This window comes from Cydia pomonella, chromosome 5 (genome assembly GCF_033807575.1).
Source record: "Cydia pomonella isolate Wapato2018A chromosome 5, ilCydPomo1, whole genome shotgun sequence".
Taxonomy (NCBI): domain Eukaryota; kingdom Metazoa; phylum Arthropoda; class Insecta; order Lepidoptera; family Tortricidae; genus Cydia; species Cydia pomonella.
In genome coordinates this window covers 155,994-178,581 of record NC_084707.1, presented here as the reverse complement: position 1 = coordinate 178,581, position 22,588 = coordinate 155,994, and the positions used below count along the sequence as shown (strand labels likewise).

At 34.0% G+C, this 22,588-nt stretch overlaps 5 protein-coding genes across 5 annotated transcripts; 4 read left to right on the top strand and 1 right to left on the bottom strand.

Moving 5' to 3' along the window:
• Positions 1–140: 140 nt before the first annotated feature.
• LOC133518398 (uncharacterized) lies at positions 141–1,393 on the bottom strand. The gene is made up of 3 exons (XM_061852075.1): positions 1,252–1,393; positions 799–869; positions 141–404 (listed from the first exon to the last, which is right to left on the bottom strand). Exons 1-3 carry the CDS (start codon positions 1,343–1,345, stop codon positions 186–188), a joined length of 384 nt encoding a protein of 127 aa, XP_061708059.1. The 5' UTR covers positions 1,346–1,393; the 3' UTR covers positions 141–185.
• Positions 1,394–6,373: 4,980 nt separating this feature from the next.
• Positions 6,374–8,970, top strand: LOC133518400 (uncharacterized). The gene is made up of 3 exons (XM_061852077.1): positions 6,374–6,510; positions 7,046–7,122; positions 8,461–8,970. The coding sequence occupies exons 1-3, from the start codon at positions 6,417–6,419 to the stop codon at positions 8,644–8,646; spliced, it is 357 nt and encodes a 118-aa protein (XP_061708061.1). The 5' UTR covers positions 6,374–6,416; the 3' UTR covers positions 8,647–8,970.
• A 490-nt stretch (positions 8,971–9,460) lies between these two features.
• On the top strand, positions 9,461–11,090 carry LOC133518399 (uncharacterized). Its single transcript, XM_061852076.1, has 3 exons — positions 9,461–9,619; positions 10,046–10,122; positions 10,708–11,090. The coding sequence occupies exons 1-3, from the start codon at positions 9,505–9,507 to the stop codon at positions 10,894–10,896; spliced, it is 381 nt and encodes a 126-aa protein (XP_061708060.1). The 5' UTR covers positions 9,461–9,504; the 3' UTR covers positions 10,897–11,090.
• Positions 11,091–12,823: 1,733 nt separating this feature from the next.
• Positions 12,824–14,457, top strand: LOC133518343 (uncharacterized). The gene is made up of 3 exons (XM_061852015.1): positions 12,824–13,145; positions 13,371–13,450; positions 14,248–14,457. Exons 1-3 carry the CDS (start codon positions 13,058–13,060, stop codon positions 14,428–14,430), a joined length of 351 nt encoding a protein of 116 aa, XP_061707999.1. The 5' UTR covers positions 12,824–13,057; the 3' UTR covers positions 14,431–14,457.
• A 1,480-nt stretch (positions 14,458–15,937) lies between these two features.
• LOC133518199 (uncharacterized) lies at positions 15,938–21,530 on the top strand. Its single transcript, XM_061851826.1, has 5 exons — positions 15,938–15,955; positions 16,543–16,659; positions 18,548–18,707; positions 19,550–19,626; positions 21,085–21,530. Exons 1-5 carry the CDS (start codon positions 15,938–15,940, stop codon positions 21,268–21,270), a joined length of 558 nt encoding a protein of 185 aa, XP_061707810.1. The 3' UTR covers positions 21,271–21,530.
• The last annotated feature ends 1,058 nt before the right edge of the window (positions 21,531–22,588 follow it).

Below are 22,588 nucleotides of genomic sequence, written 5' to 3'. Positions count from 1 at the left end.
AAATATAAATACAATATATAATTTTAATTTCAAGTCTAGTAATTGAGCCTGCCTACAAAGTTGGAGGTTCCGGGGTTCAAATCTCGGTAAGGTCAATTTATTTGTGTATTTACGACAAGTCATACGAAATCGAAAGTCTGTTTTAGTAACCCAATATCTTTATTTAATATTGGTGACAAAAGATACTAATATAATCCGACCGGTGGCAGGCCGGCTGGCTTGCAGAACTGCGTCACCCGCACATCGAGGCTCGAACATCCCGGAATGTTGCCTGGGCAGTCAATGTAAATGGGAGAAAAATTTAAATCGCTGCCCAATGCAAGTTGAATTCGGGGTTTAGACGAGGGCGTGTTGCATACGTTGATGGACTCGCCCGCTAACTCACTTCCTGGCATGGCGCATTTCTGAAAATGTATGTAAAAAGGAGCTTAAATACAAAAATGAAATGTAAACCATACTCAAATAGATAGCTTTTCCGCCGAATTTACGTCAAGCAATCACTATGATTGTATTTATTTACATACTCATCAGCGATGTTTGATTTCAGTCAGGTGATACTCACGGAGGTCAGTCCACCATGAAAATCAACTGTGACCATGGATGCAAAAATATTCAGTAGTGTATAGTAGAATTAATTATCTAAAATTGTATAAGAACATATTGGTCATTCCAATCATATTAAGATTGTGTATATTACATTTATTCAGGCTTAATTTTTTAAATTGTGTTTTTATTTCATTGTGAAAAATACACTAACAATAAATAACAAAATGTACATATTCAAATATAACACCTTACATCAGGAATCGTAGTGGTTACACCGCCAGCCACAGTCAGGTGAAATGTAATAGGACGGTCAGTCACATCACCTGTAATAAAATCGCAACTATTACTAAAACAGCAGCTGGTAATATAAAGCCTGCTTTAGGTATTTAAATATCATGAACCAACAATTAATATAAAAATGGGCTTGATAGATTAACTTATGAAGATTATAAATTTTAGTTTTATTTAGTTACATCACAAAGAAATTTCTAATTTAATTAGATAACATTGACGGCAGGGTTACATCTAATATAAACATCGGAATTTTTACCTTCCTCTCTTGTACCATACAAATGGATAAAAGAAAATTGAAACGTTTAATTCGGTATAGAATTTTATATAAAATGGAAAGGTTTTCATAACATAAACAAATAAAATATGACAAATAAGAAACATGAAAAAAATATATCATAATAAATATTATACCTATCATAGCAAAGTCACAGAAAGGGTTCGCCCTAGCGTCGGCGGCGGCGAGCAGCGCGGCGAGCGCGAGCAGCGAGCGGGCGAGCGGCGGCATGGCGGCGGCGGCGGCGGCGGGAATGACGCGATGGCGCTAACGACTTACCTACATATAAATTATAAACGTGCACTGCGTTAGTATAATTGAGAACCGTATCCATCCATATCCAATTGCTTGATACTATTATTTAATTAATAAACTTTCTTAGGACCTGTTTAGACTAGGCTGATTACTACATTCGTTTGTCAATATAGCTATGCTGTTATAATCTGCCAAGTTAGTAGAAAAAGCCGCCAGACTAAAAATGTGTACGGGGGAAGGATCAACATTTCATACATGAATTTCGCGCCTTTTTTTAGTGACAAATTAGGCTTGCCAAAGTATTTACACATGTTTCTTTGTAATTTCAACAAAGTTAGCGTGTTGTTGTGCATGTGGCTTTCTTAGAATAAAACGATACATTTCTTAAGAAATAATAAAGGAGGAATTTAACTCAAACAACTTTTTGAGTGATGGGCATTAAAATCGATTCGTAGCCGTTAATAATCAGTTTGCATTTATTTTCATTAATGATTGAAATGATTTTCCTTGCAGCCTTTTAAATGTCACTGATTTACACAACAATACTAACTTATACTCATGACTTCGCTGCTATAGATATTTAGAAGTGGTTCACTGAACTTCAGGGGAAACTTTGGTTCTTCATATTTGGATAATTTTCGGGATTAAAGGGAAATTAGCCTTTTGGTATCCGTGCTTACTACGACCTGGGCATGGCCTTGGTATTTACCATCGCCTTTTACTTTTGTTTAGTAGGTATTTATTTTTCGGTTTAATTTTAAATATTTTACCTAGTTCCGTGACATAGTGAACCCACAAAATAAGTTATCATCGACGTCCTTGCAGTAAAACAATTTCATTGAATAATTTATAATTGAATTTAAGGGTTGGCATTGACACTGCAAGTGACACGTGAAAGCTTGAGATTTCAATTAATTCTCTTAATTAGTAACGGGGGATAATTAAACTTAAGGATAAGGAATTAAAGTTGGAATAAAAACACAACAAAATAACCAGACTTATTTAATAAATGTCTTTCGTATCATCACAATACTGCAAAACCTTAAGATCAACAATAGGACAGCCGCCAGCATCGTCAGACGTTGCCTCGTACCAAATCTCAAGAGTTCACGGGAAGTACCCTGTAGGTTTTGATTCCCTCTCGAGTGTCGAAAATTTACGGAAATTTGCGGCATAAACGGCTGTATCTTTTGATTACCTGAGTATTTGATGTAAATTCCAGCTTGATACCTCCACGCGTTCCTGAGAAAAAGGGTCTTGACAGACAGACAGACGGACGGACGTACAACAAAGTGATCCTATAAGGGTTCCGTTTTTTCCTTTCGAGGTACGGAACCCTAAAAAGTACAGTTTACTAAAAACTAACAAGTTTTGTGTTATTTCGGTTGTACCTCCAAACAAGATTTTTATTTAAATTATTTATTAACACAAAGCATATACATTCTAATAATAGAAACAGCGAACAGAGCCCCCTAAGGCTTAAGAGGGAAGAATAGTTTTGCGATCCTAGCGATTAACAGTATTTTTTCTATGAAATTCCATTTCGTAAGAAAACGTTTTCTACTAATTAAATCTTAACAAACCACTTTGATTTTGATGTCGATCGCTTCAGCATAATATATTCTGGGTTTCGATTTTCATTTCATTTCATTTATTTGCATTAAACATGCGCTTTTAATTTTTTTTTTTGTATTGTAAATTTTGAAAAAAAAGGAAAAACCTATAATCCTAGTTTTTCACTGTGTAAATAACATACAAAAAATCATTGAGTATGGAAAATATTTAGAAGTGGAATAACGTTTTCTCTTTTTGTCTGGAAGATAACTTGGTAACTTCCCTCTTAACTGCTGCTGTAATCGCTCTTACTTACACTAATACACTAAATAAGTAGGTTTTTTTTTAGGTACGTAAATTAAAGTGGCAGACACGTTATGTTTCTTACTCGGAGCAGATGCTCCCCTTACCTCAGGTGCGACGCTTGCCGGAGCCAGGCAGGCCGAATTGGGATTAGTCCGGTTTCCTCAGGATGTCTTCCTTCACCGAAAAGCGACTGGTAAATATCAAATGATATTTCGTACATAAGTTCCGAAAAACTCATTGTTTCGAGCCGGGGTTTGAAGTTTGAAGCCGCGACCTCCGGATTGCAAGCAGCACGCTCTTACTGCTAGGCCACCAGCGCTTCTATCGTTTAAAAACATATTATTATACATATTTTTTTATAAACTTAGCAGTACATATTTCGCCCTAATATTAAAATTTCATTGAATTCAGGTCGTAAATCATTATCTGAATTTAATCATCGCCATATTATTATGGTTTGTACAGCCGTCTCAAATTTCCAGCTCATTAATAATCGTTTGTGGAAAGTTGTGAAATATATGGCTATGCAGGGCACGGTAAACAAGTCAGTTTATTTATTTTATCCATAAGGTTACTCAAATGGCTCTGACGTCGCAATGTTAACCTCAAGATTTATAACAGACGAATGCAGGGTGTTAAATAATGTGATTTTAGAACAAACCTAGGGCCAGGCCAAAGAACCGGCATTGCCTTCCAGCAAGAGAAAGCTAACTAAGCTTCATGGGCACCCTTTTGCGAGGACACACCTAGAGGACTATTCATAGGTAAAATGTTTAAGCACGTTTCTTTGATTCTTGATTTTATTAGGTTTAATTTATTTAGTATATATTTAATAAAATTATACCTACATGCTTATAGCATCGGAGTTGAGAGTTTCATAGCTACCTACGAGTAATACATCTGATAACGGTGGAACCGAAACTATTTAGTTATATCTGCTTTGTCCGGTGGTCTGCTTTCTCCCTATCCATGTCATATAATACTATTGATAATTTAATGACACTATATTGTTTTACGTGGTAAACGTAGCAGTAAGCGCATTGCGCTTGCGCATGCGCTTGTACTATACTAGGCGACGACGATATCCATATTCATTCATAAACTGGCTAACTACAGCCTAGTCTAGGATGCCGTAGAATACATTTGTTATTTATTTATTAAAATTGCCCTGCTTATACATAAAATATATTTGTATTTTTGTTAATAATAATCAACATCTATTTAAATAACGAGGTAAATCACACACAGACCCGATCGAATATTTTTTTTTTTTTTTACTTGTCCTTTTCCCATTATTTGGGGTCGGCTCTCCTAGTCACATTTCGCCAGGCTTCGCGGTCCTGGGTCATGTCAGGTGGGATTTGGGCTTCTTCCATATCCCTCTTCACTGTTGCCAGCCATGTCAGTCGGGGTCTTCCTCGTCGCGACTGTGTGGGGAACGTATCCAGCACCTTGCGTGTCATATGTTCGGGCGCTCGGCGCATGACGTGGCCAAACCATCGAAGTCGCCCTTCAGTTATTTTTTTCGGGTAAAGGTCTAACTTTAAAAAAACGTTAGTATTTAACATGTATATACTGATATATAATGGATGACCTGATAACATCAAATTACGTAAGGGAAACAGTTTGACTAAATTGACTAACTGGCTTCTTCATTGTTTCTATAGCATAAAAAAAATTCTGGATCGGAACTGATATTTTGTGTTTATGTTCCATTTTAATATGTTATTTATATTATTAATTAATTATTGTTAAATTCTAAATTTGTATCATATATATCCTTGACATTGTCTAATCCATTTTTAGATTATATAGTTCTTCGATTTTTATACTTTGACTTGACTTTGAAAATGTTGTATCACCTATTTATATTATAAGTATTATGTTTCAGTAAATATTGCATGTTTCTTACAATATTTGCACGCCTGCATGCAGACTGAATGCACTGAATTCTTTTATTTCGTAATCTTTGAGTAAATTTTGATACAAGTGCAAAATACGCGACAGCCGATAAAATTAGAATTTTTTTAAATAACGATAAACATCTCTAACATTATAAGCATATTAAAATAAAAATACAAAAAAAAAACTTATTTCTGTTGTGTTAGGTGTTAACAAAGCTGCTAGGATAAGTGTGGTATTTCATATAGCCATGCACCACGCAGTAAGCAAACGTCACATCTGTAACGAATAATGTTTAATGCTATTAGCTGTATCATTAGTTCCTGTATGCTAATTATGCAATGAAATTTAAATCTTTTTAAAACAATATTAACGACTCGGCTTTGCTTGCGTTAGAGTCAGACCAAGCTAAGTTGGCAGCGATTTTGGTTTCCCAGCCTGTGCAAGTGTTAATAATAATAATATAATAATATAATATAATATTTATTTCAGGCAATGTACCCATATCACAAATCACAAATTTACAATATCACATTAAAATACAATAACCTAAATGTAAAAAAAAAAGGTATATAAGAATAAAATAGAAACGTTCTTACAATGTATACAACTGGTCACTTATTTTCACTTAGTTAAGTAAACGTTATAATTTCATAGAGCTTTGACATTTAAAATAACACCTGCACTATCTGGGCTGCAAAAATCGCTGTCAAGTTACCTTGGTCAGACTCTAGATAAATAAGTGGAGATTTTAGTAATGAGAAATTATTGGATTCTGGAAAATATACAAGAAAAGAAAATAAACAATTGATTAATTGACGAAATGTATTCCTAGTGTAATTAATGTTTTAACTGACATTTTATTCACAGTTAAAATATCGTATTTGGAGATTTTAATTCACAAGAAGACTATAAAAGAGGCCAAAAATTGGAGTATGGACGAAAACTTGATTTTAAATTTCAAAATGCCATAAATGGTATGTTTATATAACCGTATCAAATTCCTATTTGAGAAGGATAAACTATAACCTCTGGAAAGTGTATTTTTATGTAAGAAAAATCGGCAAAAATATTTTTTTTTCTTCATACACAAACACGATAAAACTACCTATTCGTTTCCCTAATTAGTTATTATCTATAACGAATCGGACGTAGGTATTGCACAATTTAATGAAGTAACATAGGTTTTAGATGCATTAATTATGACTAATTGCGAAGTATACGAACTATATAACTGCTGCGTCGGCGGCACGAGCAGGCCAAATTCGACGCCGCCGCCGCCGAAATGTTGCTGTCGCCGATCGCTCGCTCCTTGCTTGCGCTTGCTGTGCTGCTTGCTGCTGCCGACGCACAGACCAACTGTAAAACTGTGCTATTTGGTAAATATTTGTGCCAATTGTAGAATTATTCAATTATGTAATAACTTTTTGTAACATTTTATTTAACTTTAATATCCAGTTATTACGTATGAACATTATAAACCTTGCTAGTAAATGTATGTACAGTCAGCAAAAGTATTAGCTTAGCACCTTTGCGTACAAATATGTATGCAGAGATGGCTAAGGTTATCGTTTTGCTGACTGTACTTACATCGTTTTATATATAGATAGATACACTTTTGTTAGTAAATTTGCAACAAATTATTTATAAATTTACAAAGAAAGACTGTCTAATGATATGTACCAATCAAATTTAAAAGTTTTATCAAATATTTCAAATTTGTTCTCTATTTTTATATACCGTGAAACCTGCGTGAAACCCATGTTACCGGCTACGACGTAGCGCTAAAAGTGTGATTGGACACTTGGAATGGCTCGTTATTTAGTTAAAAAGCTTATTATTTTAATATCTTTATTTTCAAGTGTTAGTAATTTAATTTATACATATTTATTAATTACATCGTTTTATTTACAGGCGTCGCAACTAATATTCCAATAAACTTCACGCCAGCAGAATATCAGGCTGGCGGCGCACGACTCTATATGGACAATGTGAGGCGTATTTTTATTTTTCCGTTCACTAGCTTGCTATTAAATTGCAGAAAATCCGTAAATTAAGTGGTTCGGTGGAGAATTACCCTGGGTATCTACAGTTTGTATAACAATTACGTCAGCCTTTATATGCCTCGTTGCTGAACATATCCCATTTTATATCAAAAGGTCATTCATTTAACTTTATTGTACGATATTTAATTGTACAAATGGTGGAATTAATGCCTCAAGGCATTCTCTCCCCGTCAACCATAGGGTCAAATAAAAACTTGTAATTAGTGTAGGATTATGATAAAGCCCTTACGGTGCCTCAAATCGATTAGGCAATTTTATAAGTTGACAACCGATCTGGCCTAGTGGGTAGTGACCCTATGAAGACGATGGTCCCGGGTTCAAATCCTGGTAAGCGCATTTATTCGTGTGATGAGCATGGATATTTGTTCCTGAGTCATGGGTGTTTTCTATGTATTTAAGTATTTATAAATATTTATATATTATATATGTCGTTGTCTAAGTACCCTTACCACAAGCCTTATTGAGCTTACTGTGGGACTTAGTCAATTTGTGTAATAATGTCCTACAATATTTATTTATTTATTTATAAGTATTAAGAATCAAAACATTGCCTACCTGTTGACTTTTGTATGAGTTCTACATTTCCTACTACCTAAAGGTTGTCTGGAAGAGATAGCTTTTTAGCGATAAGACCGCCTGTTGTTACCTGGTTCTATCTTCCTTTAAAACTTATTTGTAGTTTTACATGTATGTAAAATGTAGAATTGTTGGTGCAAAAAAGAATATTTACTTACAATGCACGAGAAGATACTTAACTTTTTAAACTTAAAGTTCTCACATCCTTTTTTTTAAGAATGTAGAAATTTTGTAGTGGATCAAATGTTTTCATGGTTTACAATTAAATACATATATGAGGAATTGATAAGGGTAGAATACTTGACCAGTATGGCTAGATGATCAGGTCTTTATCATTTGTCACCATGCCTGTCACGTTCTAGTTAACAAGTATGTAAGTGCAAAAGTGACGATCATAGTGACAAGCGATAAAAATGGAACCATGCTGCCACTGCATCACGATAAAATTAAAAATTAGTTATGATTACAATAAAACTTTTATCGTAATCATAATGAAGTTTAATTAAATACAGAATATTAACAAAACTCTTTGAAAGTACTATCTTTGTACAAATGACTTAATAAAACCTTAATGAGGAATTATAAAAATCTCTTCAATTATTGATTTTATGGATTTACTGTGATTCTTGGTCAGAGGCGTTTTATATATTCCCAAAGCTTCAATATTTTACTATTTTTTCGATCCAGGAATGTCAAAAACAGCAACGAAGAATGTTAGCGGGCGAGCTGGTTACGGCGTGCGATTATAGCCAGTACGGCGTCGCGCCGGACATCAGTGAAGTGTACCCTCCCCAGTTCTCGCCCGTCGACGTGAGGTGCCCCGACGGCTGCCCCGGCGGTGGTGTTACGAAAATTGTGCAATATTGTTATTGATCAGTTAATCTTTGATTAAACATCAGTAACAAAATGTCTCTTTTTTATATTTTTAACCATACAGAATTTCTACTGTTTTAATTCCCTCCCCTTTGCTTTATTTTGACAAGATTCTGTTGGAAAATGCAAAGTTATTTTTTTTTTATTAACTGTTTTTGTTTTAATTTTTTCTTGGCAAAGACTGTTTGTTAGTTATTGAGACATGACACTCTTAAAAAATTTATGTTTTGGCTATATTTATAAACATATTATATATTTGCGTAGGCAAAACCATTTGAAATAAATGTTTTTTTTATTAATGAAGTAAAATTGGCTATATTTTAATCATTTTTGATTTAGATATAACTTTTCTTCATTGTGTGTACCTTAAATTAAAAATATTTCTATAAAATCTCACATCTATATTTGATACCGTCGAAGTACTGATATAATAATAGATCCTTTTTTTTTACCGAAATTATCATTCCATCTCGTCATCGTCGGTGCGGACCCTCAGTTTATTTGCCATAATTGTGAGCGATTATGCCGTTCAAGAATCGGTTTTTATAGCCACGAGCGGCGCTGTCGCTAGATCATAGATGCTGCTTAAATCATCTGTAAAGATGTACAAGGCCTGATGAAGATAGTCCTCAGCCTTTTTTCATGGTCCATGTCTCGCAAGCTTTGAGGACCTAACTGGTGAACGTCTTAATTGCATCTACTGAAAATACAAAAATTATTCTTTTATAGTCCACATTGTGACAAATTGTGTGAAATAACATCGGTTTCACCTGCAAATATAATTTATTGTTAATTAGACACCACTCTACTATATAACGGCGTCGGCGGTGCCAGCGCGCACTCTCCGCCGCCGCTGCCATGTCATCGCTCTTCCGCTCCCTGCTCGCGCTCGCCGCACTACTCGCGCTAGTCGCGCTCATGGCGCTGCTTGCCAACGCTTCCCATGAAGAAATATGCACTACTGAGCTATTTGGTAATCAAATGTGATGTTTATAAATCTCTAACTCCACGACGGGACAATATCGTTAATTCTAACTTATTAACAACCGATGAAGTTGCACTAAGTGTAATAACAATATTAATGTTTAGGAAATATGTCCTTTCCTACAAGAGGTACTGGTACATTAGACGAAAAAATTAAACATTTACAAGCCAGGTATGTACTTAGATTTGGTGTGAAATTAATAGTTGGCAGCGTAATTTGTAGAAAACACAAACTCCCATAGCTCTGACATTTATAAAAATCTACAAACTGAATCAACAAAAAAATAATAGTTAATTTTTTTTAATCATGGACCACCCTACTGAAAAAAATGACGGTTACAAATAGTTACTTGAATGTAAATATTAGATTTATCGTTATCTTTATTTTTATCATGCTTACAATATATTTTCACAGGCAGAAAAACTATAGTCGACGTATACGGGAGGCCAATTAGATTTTGGACCGGAGGGGGCCGAATCGACATCCCAGATGTAAGATCCCAGATATATTTAAGTACTTACTTTAAAATTGTAGTAGATAATTCAACTTCTTGCTTTAAAAAGAAAATTTATTTAAACCATAATGTCCAATGTTGTATGTCCTCACAGGGCGTCATGGACTGACTTACTGAATTGTATTACAATTTGTAACACCTTAATAATGTTTGTACATGACTACAATTAATAAATGAAATGAAATGTGAACTTCCGTTAAATTTTAAATTTTAGGATAAATCGTGACTCACGCTAGAACGGTCCGGATCCGGACCAAGACTTTCCACAATTCGCTTTCTATGACGAGCAACCGGTGATCATCGGGGATACTAGAACTTCTATTATACTATTCTATAATAGAAAACTGAAGTGTCGGACTCTTCGGATATGACTCGGACCGTTCTAGCTTGAGTCATCCTTACAGCCTGATTCGAATTTTAACTTCTTCAAAAACGTCACCTTTGACTTTGATATATTAGATCCATATCGTATCTATACCTAATATTTGACGTACTTAAAGTTCTAATCAGGCCGTTAGACTATAAACTCTAAGATTCAAGTAACGCAATTTTTCATAAACAGGGTTGTCAAAAACAAGGTAAAAGGTTAGCGGGCGTGCTCGTCAAGGTCTGCAATTATAACCAGAACGGCCAGAATGGTGTGCCCAACGTTGTTGAATTGGACGACTTCTCGCCGCTAAACGTGACGTGCACCGACGGATGTCCTGGAGGCGGTTCTTTAACCTATACCCAGTACTGCCACTATACCTAGACTTGTCTGTAACTCGATTCTAGAAAGGATTTTGTTTTATTTAATTTCCTACTTTTTTATAGCACGTTTTTACTTATCCAAAGGGTAGCTTATGTTTCAGACTTTGTAATGCCTCTGTATGACAGATTATACTTAGTTCCTAATTATTCCATTGAATGATTGTTCGAACTTGTAATTAAATGTATAATATTTCATTGCTTATCTACTTCTCCTTACTTTACCTTCATTTTAGTTGAAATTAAGTTTGCAAAGCTTCAATCCATTCGTTTTGACATAAATACAACAAGTAGGCTTTCAAATACAGGTAGACAGAAATAGCTAATGGCTATCGTAGAATTGGTTAGGGATGGATTTAAGAAGTCGAGCTACCAAGACTTTTGGTGTAAAGGTTCTCTAACGTTACCTTGGTATTTAAATCGTTTAAGTAACTAGGACAAGTTTGGTATCGTTTTGGTACTACTTAATAAGGGATGCCGATTCATTTGTGATATTGACACCATTCCTTAGTAAAAACATATATAAATATATATTTACAATTCCTCTTCATGCTTAACGAATTTAGTTCAAATTTTGGCAAAGAAAAAGTTTCAGTCCCAGAAAAAGACAGGATAGTTTCTCATCATCCAAAAACCATCACTTAAGGATGTGAAATGGGGCATGAAAATTTAAATAGGGAACCAATAACCATTTTTGATTTAGTTGAAAATGATACCAAACTTGGCTAAGTACCTAAATTTAGACAATTATTAGCCTCAAACGCCTTTTGACCTGCATCAAAAATCTGGGTAGCTCCAATTCTTAAAGACACCTTAGGAACACATATTTATTACGACAAAGAAACTTTGGTTCAAAGAAATCCGTATTTGGTCTTTTTATGCAGAGATGTGAAAATAGTTTATAAAAAGTATTTAAATACAAAATACAAATACTTCCTTGATATACTATTTCAAATGCAAAATACAAAATAGTTTTCAAATTTGTATTTAAAATACTAAATACAAAATAGGTATTTTCAAAATGCTTTTTTAAAATACAAATACTTTGCGATAAAAGGTACTCTTAAATAGTGAATACCTAGTCTGAATTAAAAAGTTAGTATTGCTCGGAATTTACAAGTTGGAAAGGCTTTCTTTATTCTTTAAAAATAGTGTGTATATCAGTCCTCTAGAGTGCAAATTTTGTGTCTCCTCATGTTTACCTGTTGAATGGACTTTTAAGTGATGGTTTTTAACGGTCAATTATTAAAAGCATTAATTTAGATTTGTAATGTTTTACAGCTAGTATATAATATACCTCTCGTTGGTTGGTGAAAACGTCTCGTTTGTGTTCCAGGGCAGAAAAGTTTGAATACCTCTCTAGCCTTGAAACCCTTGCAACGCTTAAGATTCCACATTTTTAATCTCTCGCTACGCTTGTGGTCATTTGCGGCGTTACTAAACAGATTCACCAGTTCCGTGTTAAAATAATAAATAAATATTATAGGACATTATTACACAAATTGACTAAGTCCCACAGTAATAAGCTCATTAAGGCTTTTGTTGTGGGTGATTTATCTAAATCTATATAAATACTTAAATACATATACATAAGGTCGATATTTAAACGATAGATACAATAACAGCTTCGACAGGAAAACGTAACTAAGTATGTAGTAAGGATTGTAACGTCAGAAGAGATTGTAACTCCTATTTACTTTACCTAATAAAAAAGTATTTTGTATTTTGAAAATAGAAAATAGGTCCCAAAAACTATTTGAAATAAAATACAAAATAGTTTTCTTTAAAAGGTATTTAAATACAAAATACAAAATAGGTATTTTGCATTTTGTATTTGCATTTTAAATACAGGTATTTCAAATAAGTCACATCTCTGTTTTTATGTCACGTGCAACCATATGAAGCTACCTGTGGAAAAATGTAATTGGTTGAAGCCGAACAAGTCTATTTGGACAATAAAAATCGTTCGTTTACCTTAACTATAACAAATATTGTGCCAAATTGCATTAAGAATTTGCTTCGCATGTGTTAGTAATTCCTAATTGCGCAGTACACGTAATTCATATAAATATCCCCATTTATAACGGCATCGGCGGTATCATTGTGCCATATACGCCGCCACCGCCGCCGCCACCGCCGCTGCTGCTTTCCCCACCGCCGCCGCTATGTCAACGCTCGTCTACTCGCTGCTCACGCTCGCCGCGCTACTCGCCGCCTCTGACGCTCAAAAGAGCTGCAAGACCGTGCTATTTGGTAATAAGAAATGTTTTCAGTTTTTTTTTTTTGTAAATATAAATTTCTTAACCTAAACTTATTTCGTATATTTGCAAATTGTGCTACTATAAACGCGATAAAGAGCTAATACGAGAATACGTTATTACTGGAACACATTTTTTTTTTAAAGTACGACTTTTTTGCTGACACATTTTAGTCAGAGGTATCAGAATATATATTCAATAATTAACGTTTTTTTTTCAGGTAACAGAGGCACATACGACAAAAAAATGCAGCCAGTCAAACTGCCGCCTGTAGGAGTTAAAATTAATGAAACTCACGATGTAACGTTATTCATAAATCATTGCAATTATTCGTGATAAATTAATTTACTATTAAACACAAATGTATAAGACGATAAAACAAACAATAATTGTCCCGCCTCAGCATAATGCTGACCCAAAAGTCAGCGCTGATCTTCCGGAGAAAGAGAGAGATCAACGCCAACAGAAAGTACTGTAGGTATTACAGTACCTTGTGTTGGCAACCCCAAGCGCACGCCAAGATTCTAGGAAAGGTATTAATTTGTGTGTTTGTCGCGAAAGTTGGTCTCAATTTAATATATTTAAGTTAGTTTATCGTCACCTAATGTCTTCGCAAGAATTGGCACAGCACTGCTTTTTACAATTGTTGGTTTTGTGCCCATATTTATATACATATTAAGAGGCTTCCGTAGTAATAATCTTATTCATTCGGTTCTTGTCTGTTTTATTTTTTTGTGTTTTAATTATTTATATAAGAATTCAAGCCTTGGCGACCCTCTACATCTCTAAGGATAATTTAATATCTTTTTTTATATTTTATCTCCGACACTTAGAGACTTAAACATCTCTAAAGATTTTTAGTATTTTATGGTTTTATTTTATTTATCATAGTTTTTTTGTGTAATTTGACATTTAGAGACAGTATACATCTCTAATAAAGTATTTATTATTTCATCGATTCGATATTTGTAATTGTTTTTTTTTTTAATTTTTATTGTTTGTAAAAATGGACATGTAAAAGTGCCCTTGTGGCCTATTTGCTGAATAAATGTTTGATATTTGATATTTGATATTAATCTACTGTTTTTATTATGCAGGAGTGTATAAAGCAGAAAAAAGGATTAACGGTGGGCGCTCTGGTGAGAGCGTGTAATGCTCAGCTAAATGGCGCTGCGCCAGACATCCGACGAGAAGACAGATCCTATGTCGTGACGTGCCCCTTTGGATGCCCATTAGGCGGCACTGTATTTGTTATGTATTATTGCGAACTAGACATTTAAATATAATTACTTTGATATTATAGTTTTTTTTTGTGTTTTTTTTTTGCGTAACGTTATTTTTTACAAACATTTTACAACATTTATTCAGCAAAAAAGTAAAGTTAATTAAATTAAATTAATCTATAACCTATGTTTGTACCTATTTCAATATTTCTATTATCGTCGGATAAGAATACGTTTGTGCCATACGCTACTTACATAGTATATTATTATTATGTAAGTATTCATTATTTAATTAAATTTTAATTTTATTATAAATTTTGATTTCATTGTTAAGCATATCATTGTCAATTATTTGTAATTATGTTTTGAAAATTATTTGAATATAATACTAACATGTAGTGGTGAACTGTATTTTTTTTAAATATTTGATGTTTATGAAACATTGAACTTATTTATCATTTAGGCACATATATGTTTACTATTTATAGTACCATACAAATATTTTGAATATAGTGATAATCATGAAAGCCTTTTTATTGTCGCCTTATCCGTTACTGATGCCGTATTACATGTTATTACGTTGTACTAAGACAGAACATAGGCCAGTTATATGCTACGACGATTAGTATGCTAGTCTATTAAATGCCTTAGAACATGCCGCATCTGTGAGCTGTGAGAGTACAAAGGCGAAGGTCTGGAGAAAGAAACAAGGAGTCGGGCGGAACAAGCATGTGAAACCACTTCATGCGAAGGCTCGACTTAGATTTCAGAATTGGGCTCTACATCGCAAACCTAGGTCGGGGCGTAGTTGCACATTAATTTTACACCTTAACTCATCGTCTCATAACGAAAACAAAATGACACAAAAAAATGTATGGAGGGCTCAAATTTTCAAGGTGCGGAAGCACACCTAAAAAAAGAAGAAAAAATGCATTGGTTTTAGGGTTCCGTAGCCAAATGGCAAAAAACGGAACCCTTATAGATTCGTCATGTCCGTCTGTCTGTCCGTTTATGTCACAGCCACTTTTTTCCGAACCTATAAGAAATATAGGTACTGTTCAAACTTGGTAAGTAGATGTATTCTATGAACCGCATTAAGATTTTCACACAAAAATAGAAAAAAAAACAATAAATTTTGGGGGTTCCCCATACTTAGAACTGAAACTCAAATTTTTTTTTCGTCAAACCCATACGTGTGGTGTATATGGATAGGTCTTCAAAAATTATATTGAGGTTAACGAGATCTGGTAAGTAGTTATTTTTAATACGTCATACGTACGGAACCCTTCATGGGCGCGTCCGACTTGCACTTGGCCGCTTTTTTTTAGTCGTACAACGTATAGATTTTACATTAAGCGGGTGTACCGTAGAAAAATATAAGCTCGACGAAATAACGACCCTAGAACGTATAGACAGGTTGTAAATTATTAAATTAATTATCGTTTTACCTTATCATATTCAATTTTATCGTTTTGTATTGTAGTATTAAGTTTATTATGGATTCATGACCGTAATAAAAACTATTTGTTTTTAAATTTATAAAGTAGAATGTACATGACAAGCCATGTATGAAAATGATCTGGTTAGCAAATTTAATTCAGCGAATCAATGAGGTATAAACCATTCTATGGCCATTGGATCTCTTTCGACTTCTAAGGCATCATAGACCTTAATGAATAGCGACTCGCTGACCTGGTCAGACCATTGCGTTGGTTTGCGGCCCTATTCACAGCAGTGATATACCTATAGGTATATATTCTATCTACGACAATGTATGATCAATACAAATAAAGAATATGAGTATGAATATTCTCTTTACTTCTACCGAACCAGTGACCATAAGTTTTCCCAGGTTGTCTACAGTCTTTCTGGCATTATGTCCGAAGAATTCAAAAACTCCTCGGAGACATCTGGTTGAGAGCCCAGGCTACCCAGCCCCAGCCCAGGTACCCGTGGTTACTCCGATCTCCTTGAGTATTGAAGCGTTGGTCCTGTGTTCGGTCCAATATATATTATGCCGCCAGCGTCACATTTTAAAAGCATCAATGCGATTCCTAGCTCTTTAATGTCCGCCAGACTCTGATGAATAGATCTGTTCTAATCTAATATCTGATATACATACTACTGGCCTTAGCGTCTATTTCAGACGATCTATGGTGCAATGTCCAGAGACATTACACCGCCTGGGACGGAGTTAAGGAAAACGGGATGCCCAGCACCTGCGCCACCCTCTCGACCTCACTGGCCGGACCCACAGGAAAGGCAAGCCAATACGTGTGGAGCCAGGTTGGCTGCAGGAGTCTACCGTACATTTCAGGATGGACCCTACTCATGCCTAACGGGGACTCCGTCCCGGGTTTGATTTTGGAGTTTTCCTTCTCCTACACTTGCAACCCAATGCTTAGAGGCTACATACAAGGTGAAATTTTAACCACCGTTCATACTCTACTTAATAACTTGATAAGTGATACTGAAGAACTTTTACTATGAGACCGATGCCGAAATCGCGAAAAAAGTTTTGACTGTTTCATACATTTCGGCTGATGTCATTTCTATAGGATAGCTAATTTTTTTTTCGTGATTTAGGTATTTTCCCTATAATAAAAGTTATTCAGTACCTATGACCTATAAAGAAAGTCGCTACGCAGAGTATGAATGGTGGTTAAAATTTCACCTTGTAGGTACCTAGTATCTTTCATAAATAAACAGGCGACAAAACGAAAATAACTGATGGAGCTGTTCAATTGTTCATATACTACAATATTATACCCAAGCGTTTTGATTTTTTTTTTGTAGGTAGTTTCAATTTTTTTTCCGATTTCAATAGAATCATACAAATTTTCCTTTAATCCATCTAATTTCAATACTAGCTTACAACATATTAATAATTACGAACTACAGAAGGTTTAAAATACCTACACGTGCCAGGTTAGTTTCAGGTAATGTTTTAAGTATTCGGATAACGTTTGTTTTTCCATAGCACTTAACTCCGTATGTGGTTTATAACGTAGTATGGAGAGTTAAATATAGCGTGGTAAATCATACCGTGAACGAACTACTATCGTTACGTCTAATACTACAATCTGAAAGTACTAAAAATATTACAGCAAAATATACACTGAGGGTGATTCTTATAGCTTATGATTTGCTCTATTTGCAATATTTATTTTATTGTTAACCAAAAATATCACTACATCTTTTAAAACAAAGTACGCCACCACATCTGTCTGTTCGCGATAAGCTCAAACAAGGAGCCTTTTAGGCGGTTTAAGTCCAGACGATTTTATATATATATATATATATATATATATATTATATTTTATATACAGCGAACAAATAATAATTACCCTCAAGACCATACAAAGAAAAAAAAATTAATTATCGTAAATCGTAAATGATGCTCGTCACAACAAAAAGAAAAGTAAGTGCTGGAGAACGAATTATAAAGATAAAATTATTTTCGAAGCTGACAATAAACTGATCTCGTATAGATATAAAATATAGATGTAAAAAAGCCCTTGAGACCTACTTGCAGAATACATTTTTGAATTTTGAATTTGAATTTTGAAAAATAACCAAGTATTGGGAATGATAATAAAGTCATAAAGAAAGTGCTTAGTTTTATATTAGCTGCATGCTTTTATCATTTCACTATCCACCCACTATGAATGGAAAACATTTTTACGACCATATGAAATAAATATGTCGATAAAAATTGATGTGAAATTTCTGACGCTCTGTAAAAAATAAATCGATTTGAAATTTCTGAATCCTGTAAAATTATCATAAATATTTGAAATTGATTATTAACGCTCAGAAATATAAAGTAATATTTAATGTTAATTATGAATAAGACTGTTTTTTTTTTATTTAGTTTATTCACACAAAAAGGCATAATAGAAATAACATGAATGGGTATCAAATGTTTTATATTAGACCGGAATATGTGTGTTCGAAAATACATCTTACTCTTAAAATGTTCCCATAAGAAAAATCATATCATAATATAACCCTTATAGCAGAAAAAAATATTTTGCTAGTATACTGATAATAACATATGGACAAAGTATCATTTGTATTAATTACAGCACGTGTTTCTGTTTATTTACCTAATTAGTAATCTATAACTAATCGGAAATTCGCTTCGGATAATTATAAACTGCTAATTACGTAGTATACGTGCTATATAACGGTGTCGGCGGCGCCGTTTTACATCACCGCCGCCGCCGCCACCGACGCCGCCAACATGTCGCCGCTCGCCACCTTGCTGTTTACGCTCGCCGCACTGCTCGCCGCCGTCAAAGCCCAGAGCAACTGCAATTCTGCGCAAATTGGTAACTATACGCAGTACTCGTATATCTGTTCATCAGTTAACCACCCTTTTCGGCACTCCGGGAGTGCTGACAGAAGTGAAAACTTAAACAATTACATACTTCACCTATACCAACCTACCTACCTATGCTAACGTAACTACTTACTTACTTTGACTTTTTTTTGACTTTGTCAGGAAATATTTTAAGCTTTATTAGGTGTCGGTTACTGTAGCGGTAACAGTGTCACGAGTTTAATGGTTTTACCCATCTCAAAAAATGCCCAACACACCTAAAGAAGTTTTCACTTCAAAATTATCGTCTTTTTTCAAAAGATTTTATTACTAAATATTAAAATCTCACTCGTCCGTAGATGGAACGAGCGAGATTTTGACTAGGGAGTGGAAGAGGCAGGTGCTTAGTTATCTAAAGCATCGAGCGCCAACGTCGTGTTTGCTAGATATTCGCTTGGCTATTTGTGTTTCTGATCAATGGCTGACCATACTTAATTCTTATTCACTTGTCAATAAACAGAAAAGATAATTTAATTAATTATATTTTTTTAGAATAAATAATTTCAAAATAAGGATAATTTTATGAAAGCAAGTTAAATTGAAACCAAGCTACTTACACATCCGTTGCTATTTATGATGTGGTTTACAGAATGGTTACTTTCTGTAAAAAACAATAGGTTAATTGTATCCAATATGAAACACTATGGAACCACACAGATGTCTAAAGATAGTTTTTATATTATCATATATTGGATTTGATATTCGATTCCTGCTACTAAATATTTATAATTGAAATACCATACTTATTTACTAAAATATGTTCTAATCTGTCCTTTTAACTATTTTTTACAGGCATATCAACTCCGATCACAATACCCTCCAATGGGGTCCCCTTTCCACCCGGAGGTGGAATAGTTAATATTGATGATGTAAGATCAACTTTTTTGTCTCCTTTTATCACTTGCTGATAAATAGCTCAAAATCATTATAGTGCGATTGTGTTATGAGGACTCATTGATCTGCTTGTAATTCTAATATTTACTAAAATACAAATGGTTATACAAAAAACGGACAAGTGCCAGTCAGAATCGCCCACCGAGGGATCCATTCTTTTAGAATTTGTTATTATAGCGGCAACAGAAATACACCATCTGTGAAAATTTCAACGCAATCACAGTTCATGAGATACAGCCTGGTGATAGACGGACAGACGGACGGACGAACGGACAGCGGAGTGTTAGTAATGGGGTCCCGTTTTACCCTTTGGGTACGAAACCCTAATTACGTTAATATTCCGTAATAACGCAAAGATTTCAACATCCAGGTTTCATTTTTTAAGTTTAAAGTATGTGAGATGTTTTTGATGTGCATTTTTTAAATTTGTAGGTCAGTTCATTTTATTTCATTTCATTTTATTTATTTCTTTAACAATAATATATTGTGTTAGAAAACTTACGAACTAATTACATACTTATAATTTATTTAACTAATGATTAAATTTTTAAATTTCTAATTTAAAAGGTTCACATCACAAAAATTATAAGCTTAAAGAGTAATTCAATTACCTTTAAAAAAAACTCTATCAAGTACCTATTAAACAATATTAATTTAATATATAATGTCCGTCAAGACGTTCATAGTTCATACCTATGTGTTTATTTTAACAACTATAAAAAAGATCGTGTTATTCACGACGACGCGTGCTTTGGCTAGTATTGTCATGTTTTTAAAGGTTAGTTATATTTGACAAATATGCGCGGCATCGTGGATGGCACGAAATATACCAATGTTAATTGTTCGGTACAGCAATTTCTTTTATAACTTATACACGTCTTATGAAATAAGGAAAAGGATAATTACTTATATATACAGGGTGACCTCAGCCATTGGACAAACCCTGAAATCCCACGTAGGGTTACTTATCAGGAATGCTCTGACGTTAATATATTTTTTAATTAGAACATAATAAAAAAATACTTTTTTCGAACAAAAGTTATTTGCAATAATCGACAACAAAGAGAAACACACTGTGTTAATCTTTGGCAGTGTTTTTGACAATTTGTTCGAAATATTTGATAACGATGACATTTTTCAAAAGTCAGAAGCCTATTAGTGTCATAAATAAAAAAGATAATCAAAAAGGTCGAGGTCCTATTGCCTTAGGACCTACTAAAACATACAAGCTGCTCCAAAGTAAAAAATGGTAATTTGTTAATTTCTTCAAAACCGCTACACCGGCTGTTATGATACTTTGTACACTGGTTCTAAATACTCTAATGCATATGTACATTTCGGCTTTGTCCAATGGCTAGGGACACACTGTATATTGATAACTTTTAATATTTTAACCAGAATAATGAATGTGTATTCTATTGTCACTGGTGCAGTGGTGCCAACAACGGCAAAAAGGAGTGGCAGTGGGCAACTGGGTGACGGCGTGCAATGCAGACCAGAACGGTACAGGGCCTAACATAACACCGATGTACTCAGACAGGATTTCGCCAGTGCTGGTGAGGTGCCCCGATGGATGCCCGCAAGGTGGCGCTGTAGCAGTTGTGCAATACTGCGCATAAGAGCCATATTTAAAATTTACAATTTGTATTGATATTTTTATGATAATTATGACCACGAACCGCAATTCTCGAAATTCCTCGCTCGCATGAACACGTGCGAACGAAATGACCCATGATACGACTGTCATAGCATTATGTGTGCACCAATCAGCGGACGCGATCATGCCATAGTGATATCAAAACCTGAACCGATTTTAAAACCAGAAGGGCTCTAGGACATTTATTCAAATGATCCACTCATTAGAATGTGAAATTATTAATGTTTTTATTTCAATATATTCCTTTTATACACCTAGACAGATAACAAGAAGACAGACAAATAGAATAATTAAATATACTCATGGACAAATTTAGCGAATAAGTTAAAAATTAGTTATTAAACTTTTTTTGGCGTCCTATATATTTGTCCATGTTTGTGTGGATAATTACCAATGAGAATTCGAAGCTGTCGGGAGCATTATTTGGGACTAACCCACAACGTAGACCACAGAATAGATTAGAGATGAAACGGGGGAAAAATATCGATGTCCTACTATTATAGACAAATAATAAAAATAAAAGCCCTGTACGATACTTTCAGTTTACAGTCCTTACTGTGCCTATAAAGCTAATAGTTGACGGGTGGTTTGTAAAAAATATAGTAAAAAAGGTGTTAATATATCAAAAGTAGTTTCAAAAGAGATATATATATAATATGTAACATGCTCTAATAATTGAATATTCTGGTTTAAAGTTTTTATATATAGGAAATATTGCGCAAAACTCTGTATAAAGGGCGCCACTATCACATTCAGAACGTCTACCGCAAAATACGAAAATCGAAATTTCGTTATCTGCCTACCACCCACATGAATGCGAAACGTTTTACGACCATTTTAAATAAATATGTCGATAAAAATTGATATTAATTTTCAGACACCTTGTAAAAAATAAAACGATTTGAAATTTCTGAAGTCTGTAAAATTATCAGGAATATATTAAATTGATTATTAACGCTCAGAAATAAACAGCAATATTTAATGTTATTCAGGCTGTTCTTTTAAGATTATGTTTATCTATCCACAAAAATGGCGAGATAATAATAACCTGAATTGGTATTAAATGTTTTATTTCAGGTCGGAATATTTTATCTTATTTTTTTATCTTACATTTAAAACGTTCTCATAAGAATAACCAATGATAATTGATCATATTACAATGAATATACCGCTTATTGCAGAACAAAAAGATTTTGCTATCACACTGATCAAAACAATTATATGGACAATGTCTTATTTGCATAAACTACAGCACGTATTTTTGTTTTTGTATATGAATA

Bases quoted from the DNA above. Each gene is read 5' to 3' on its own strand.
- LOC133518399 (XM_061852076.1), top strand. From the start codon at position 9,505: ATGTCATCGCTCTTCCGCTCCCTGCTCGCGCTCGCCGCACTACTCGCG. The intron at 9,620-10,045 runs GTAATCAAATGT...ATATTTTCACAG, and splicing joins ATGCACTACTGAGCTATTTG to GCAGAAAAACTATAGTCGAC. The intron at 10,123-10,707 runs GTAAGATCCCAG...TTTCATAAACAG, and splicing joins GCCGAATCGACATCCCAGAT to GGTTGTCAAAAACAAGGTAA.
- LOC133518400 (XM_061852077.1), top strand. From the start codon at position 6,417: ATGTTGCTGTCGCCGATCGCTCGCTCCTTGCTTGCGCTTGCTGTGCTG. The intron at 6,511-7,045 runs GTAAATATTTGT...TTTTATTTACAG, and splicing joins CTGTAAAACTGTGCTATTTG to GCGTCGCAACTAATATTCCA. The intron at 7,123-8,460 runs GTGAGGCGTATT...TTTTCGATCCAG, and splicing joins CACGACTCTATATGGACAAT to GAATGTCAAAAACAGCAACG.
- LOC133518199 (XM_061851826.1), top strand. The intron at 18,708-19,549 runs GTAACTATACGC...TATTTTTTACAG, and splicing joins CTGCAATTCTGCGCAAATTG to GCATATCAACTCCGATCACA. The intron at 19,627-21,084 runs GTAAGATCAACT...TCACTGGTGCAG, and splicing joins GAATAGTTAATATTGATGAT to TGGTGCCAACAACGGCAAAA.
- LOC133518398 (XM_061852075.1), bottom strand. From the start codon at position 1,345: ATGCCGCCGCTCGCCCGCTCGCTGCTCGCGCTCGCCGCGCTGCTCGCC. The intron at 870-1,251 runs GTATAATATTTA...ATTTTATTACAG, and splicing joins CTGTGACTTTGCTATGATAG to GTGATGTGACTGACCGTCCT. The intron at 405-798 runs GTAAGGTGTTAT...ATACATTTTCAG, and splicing joins TAACCACTACGATTCCTGAT to AAATGCGCCATGCCAGGAAG.
- LOC133518343 (XM_061852015.1), top strand. From the start codon at position 13,058: ATGTCAACGCTCGTCTACTCGCTGCTCACGCTCGCCGCGCTACTCGCC. The intron at 13,146-13,370 runs GTAATAAGAAAT...TTTTTTTTTCAG, and splicing joins CTGCAAGACCGTGCTATTTG to GTAACAGAGGCACATACGAC. The intron at 13,451-14,247 runs GTAACGTTATTC...TTTATTATGCAG, and splicing joins AAATTAATGAAACTCACGAT to GAGTGTATAAAGCAGAAAAA.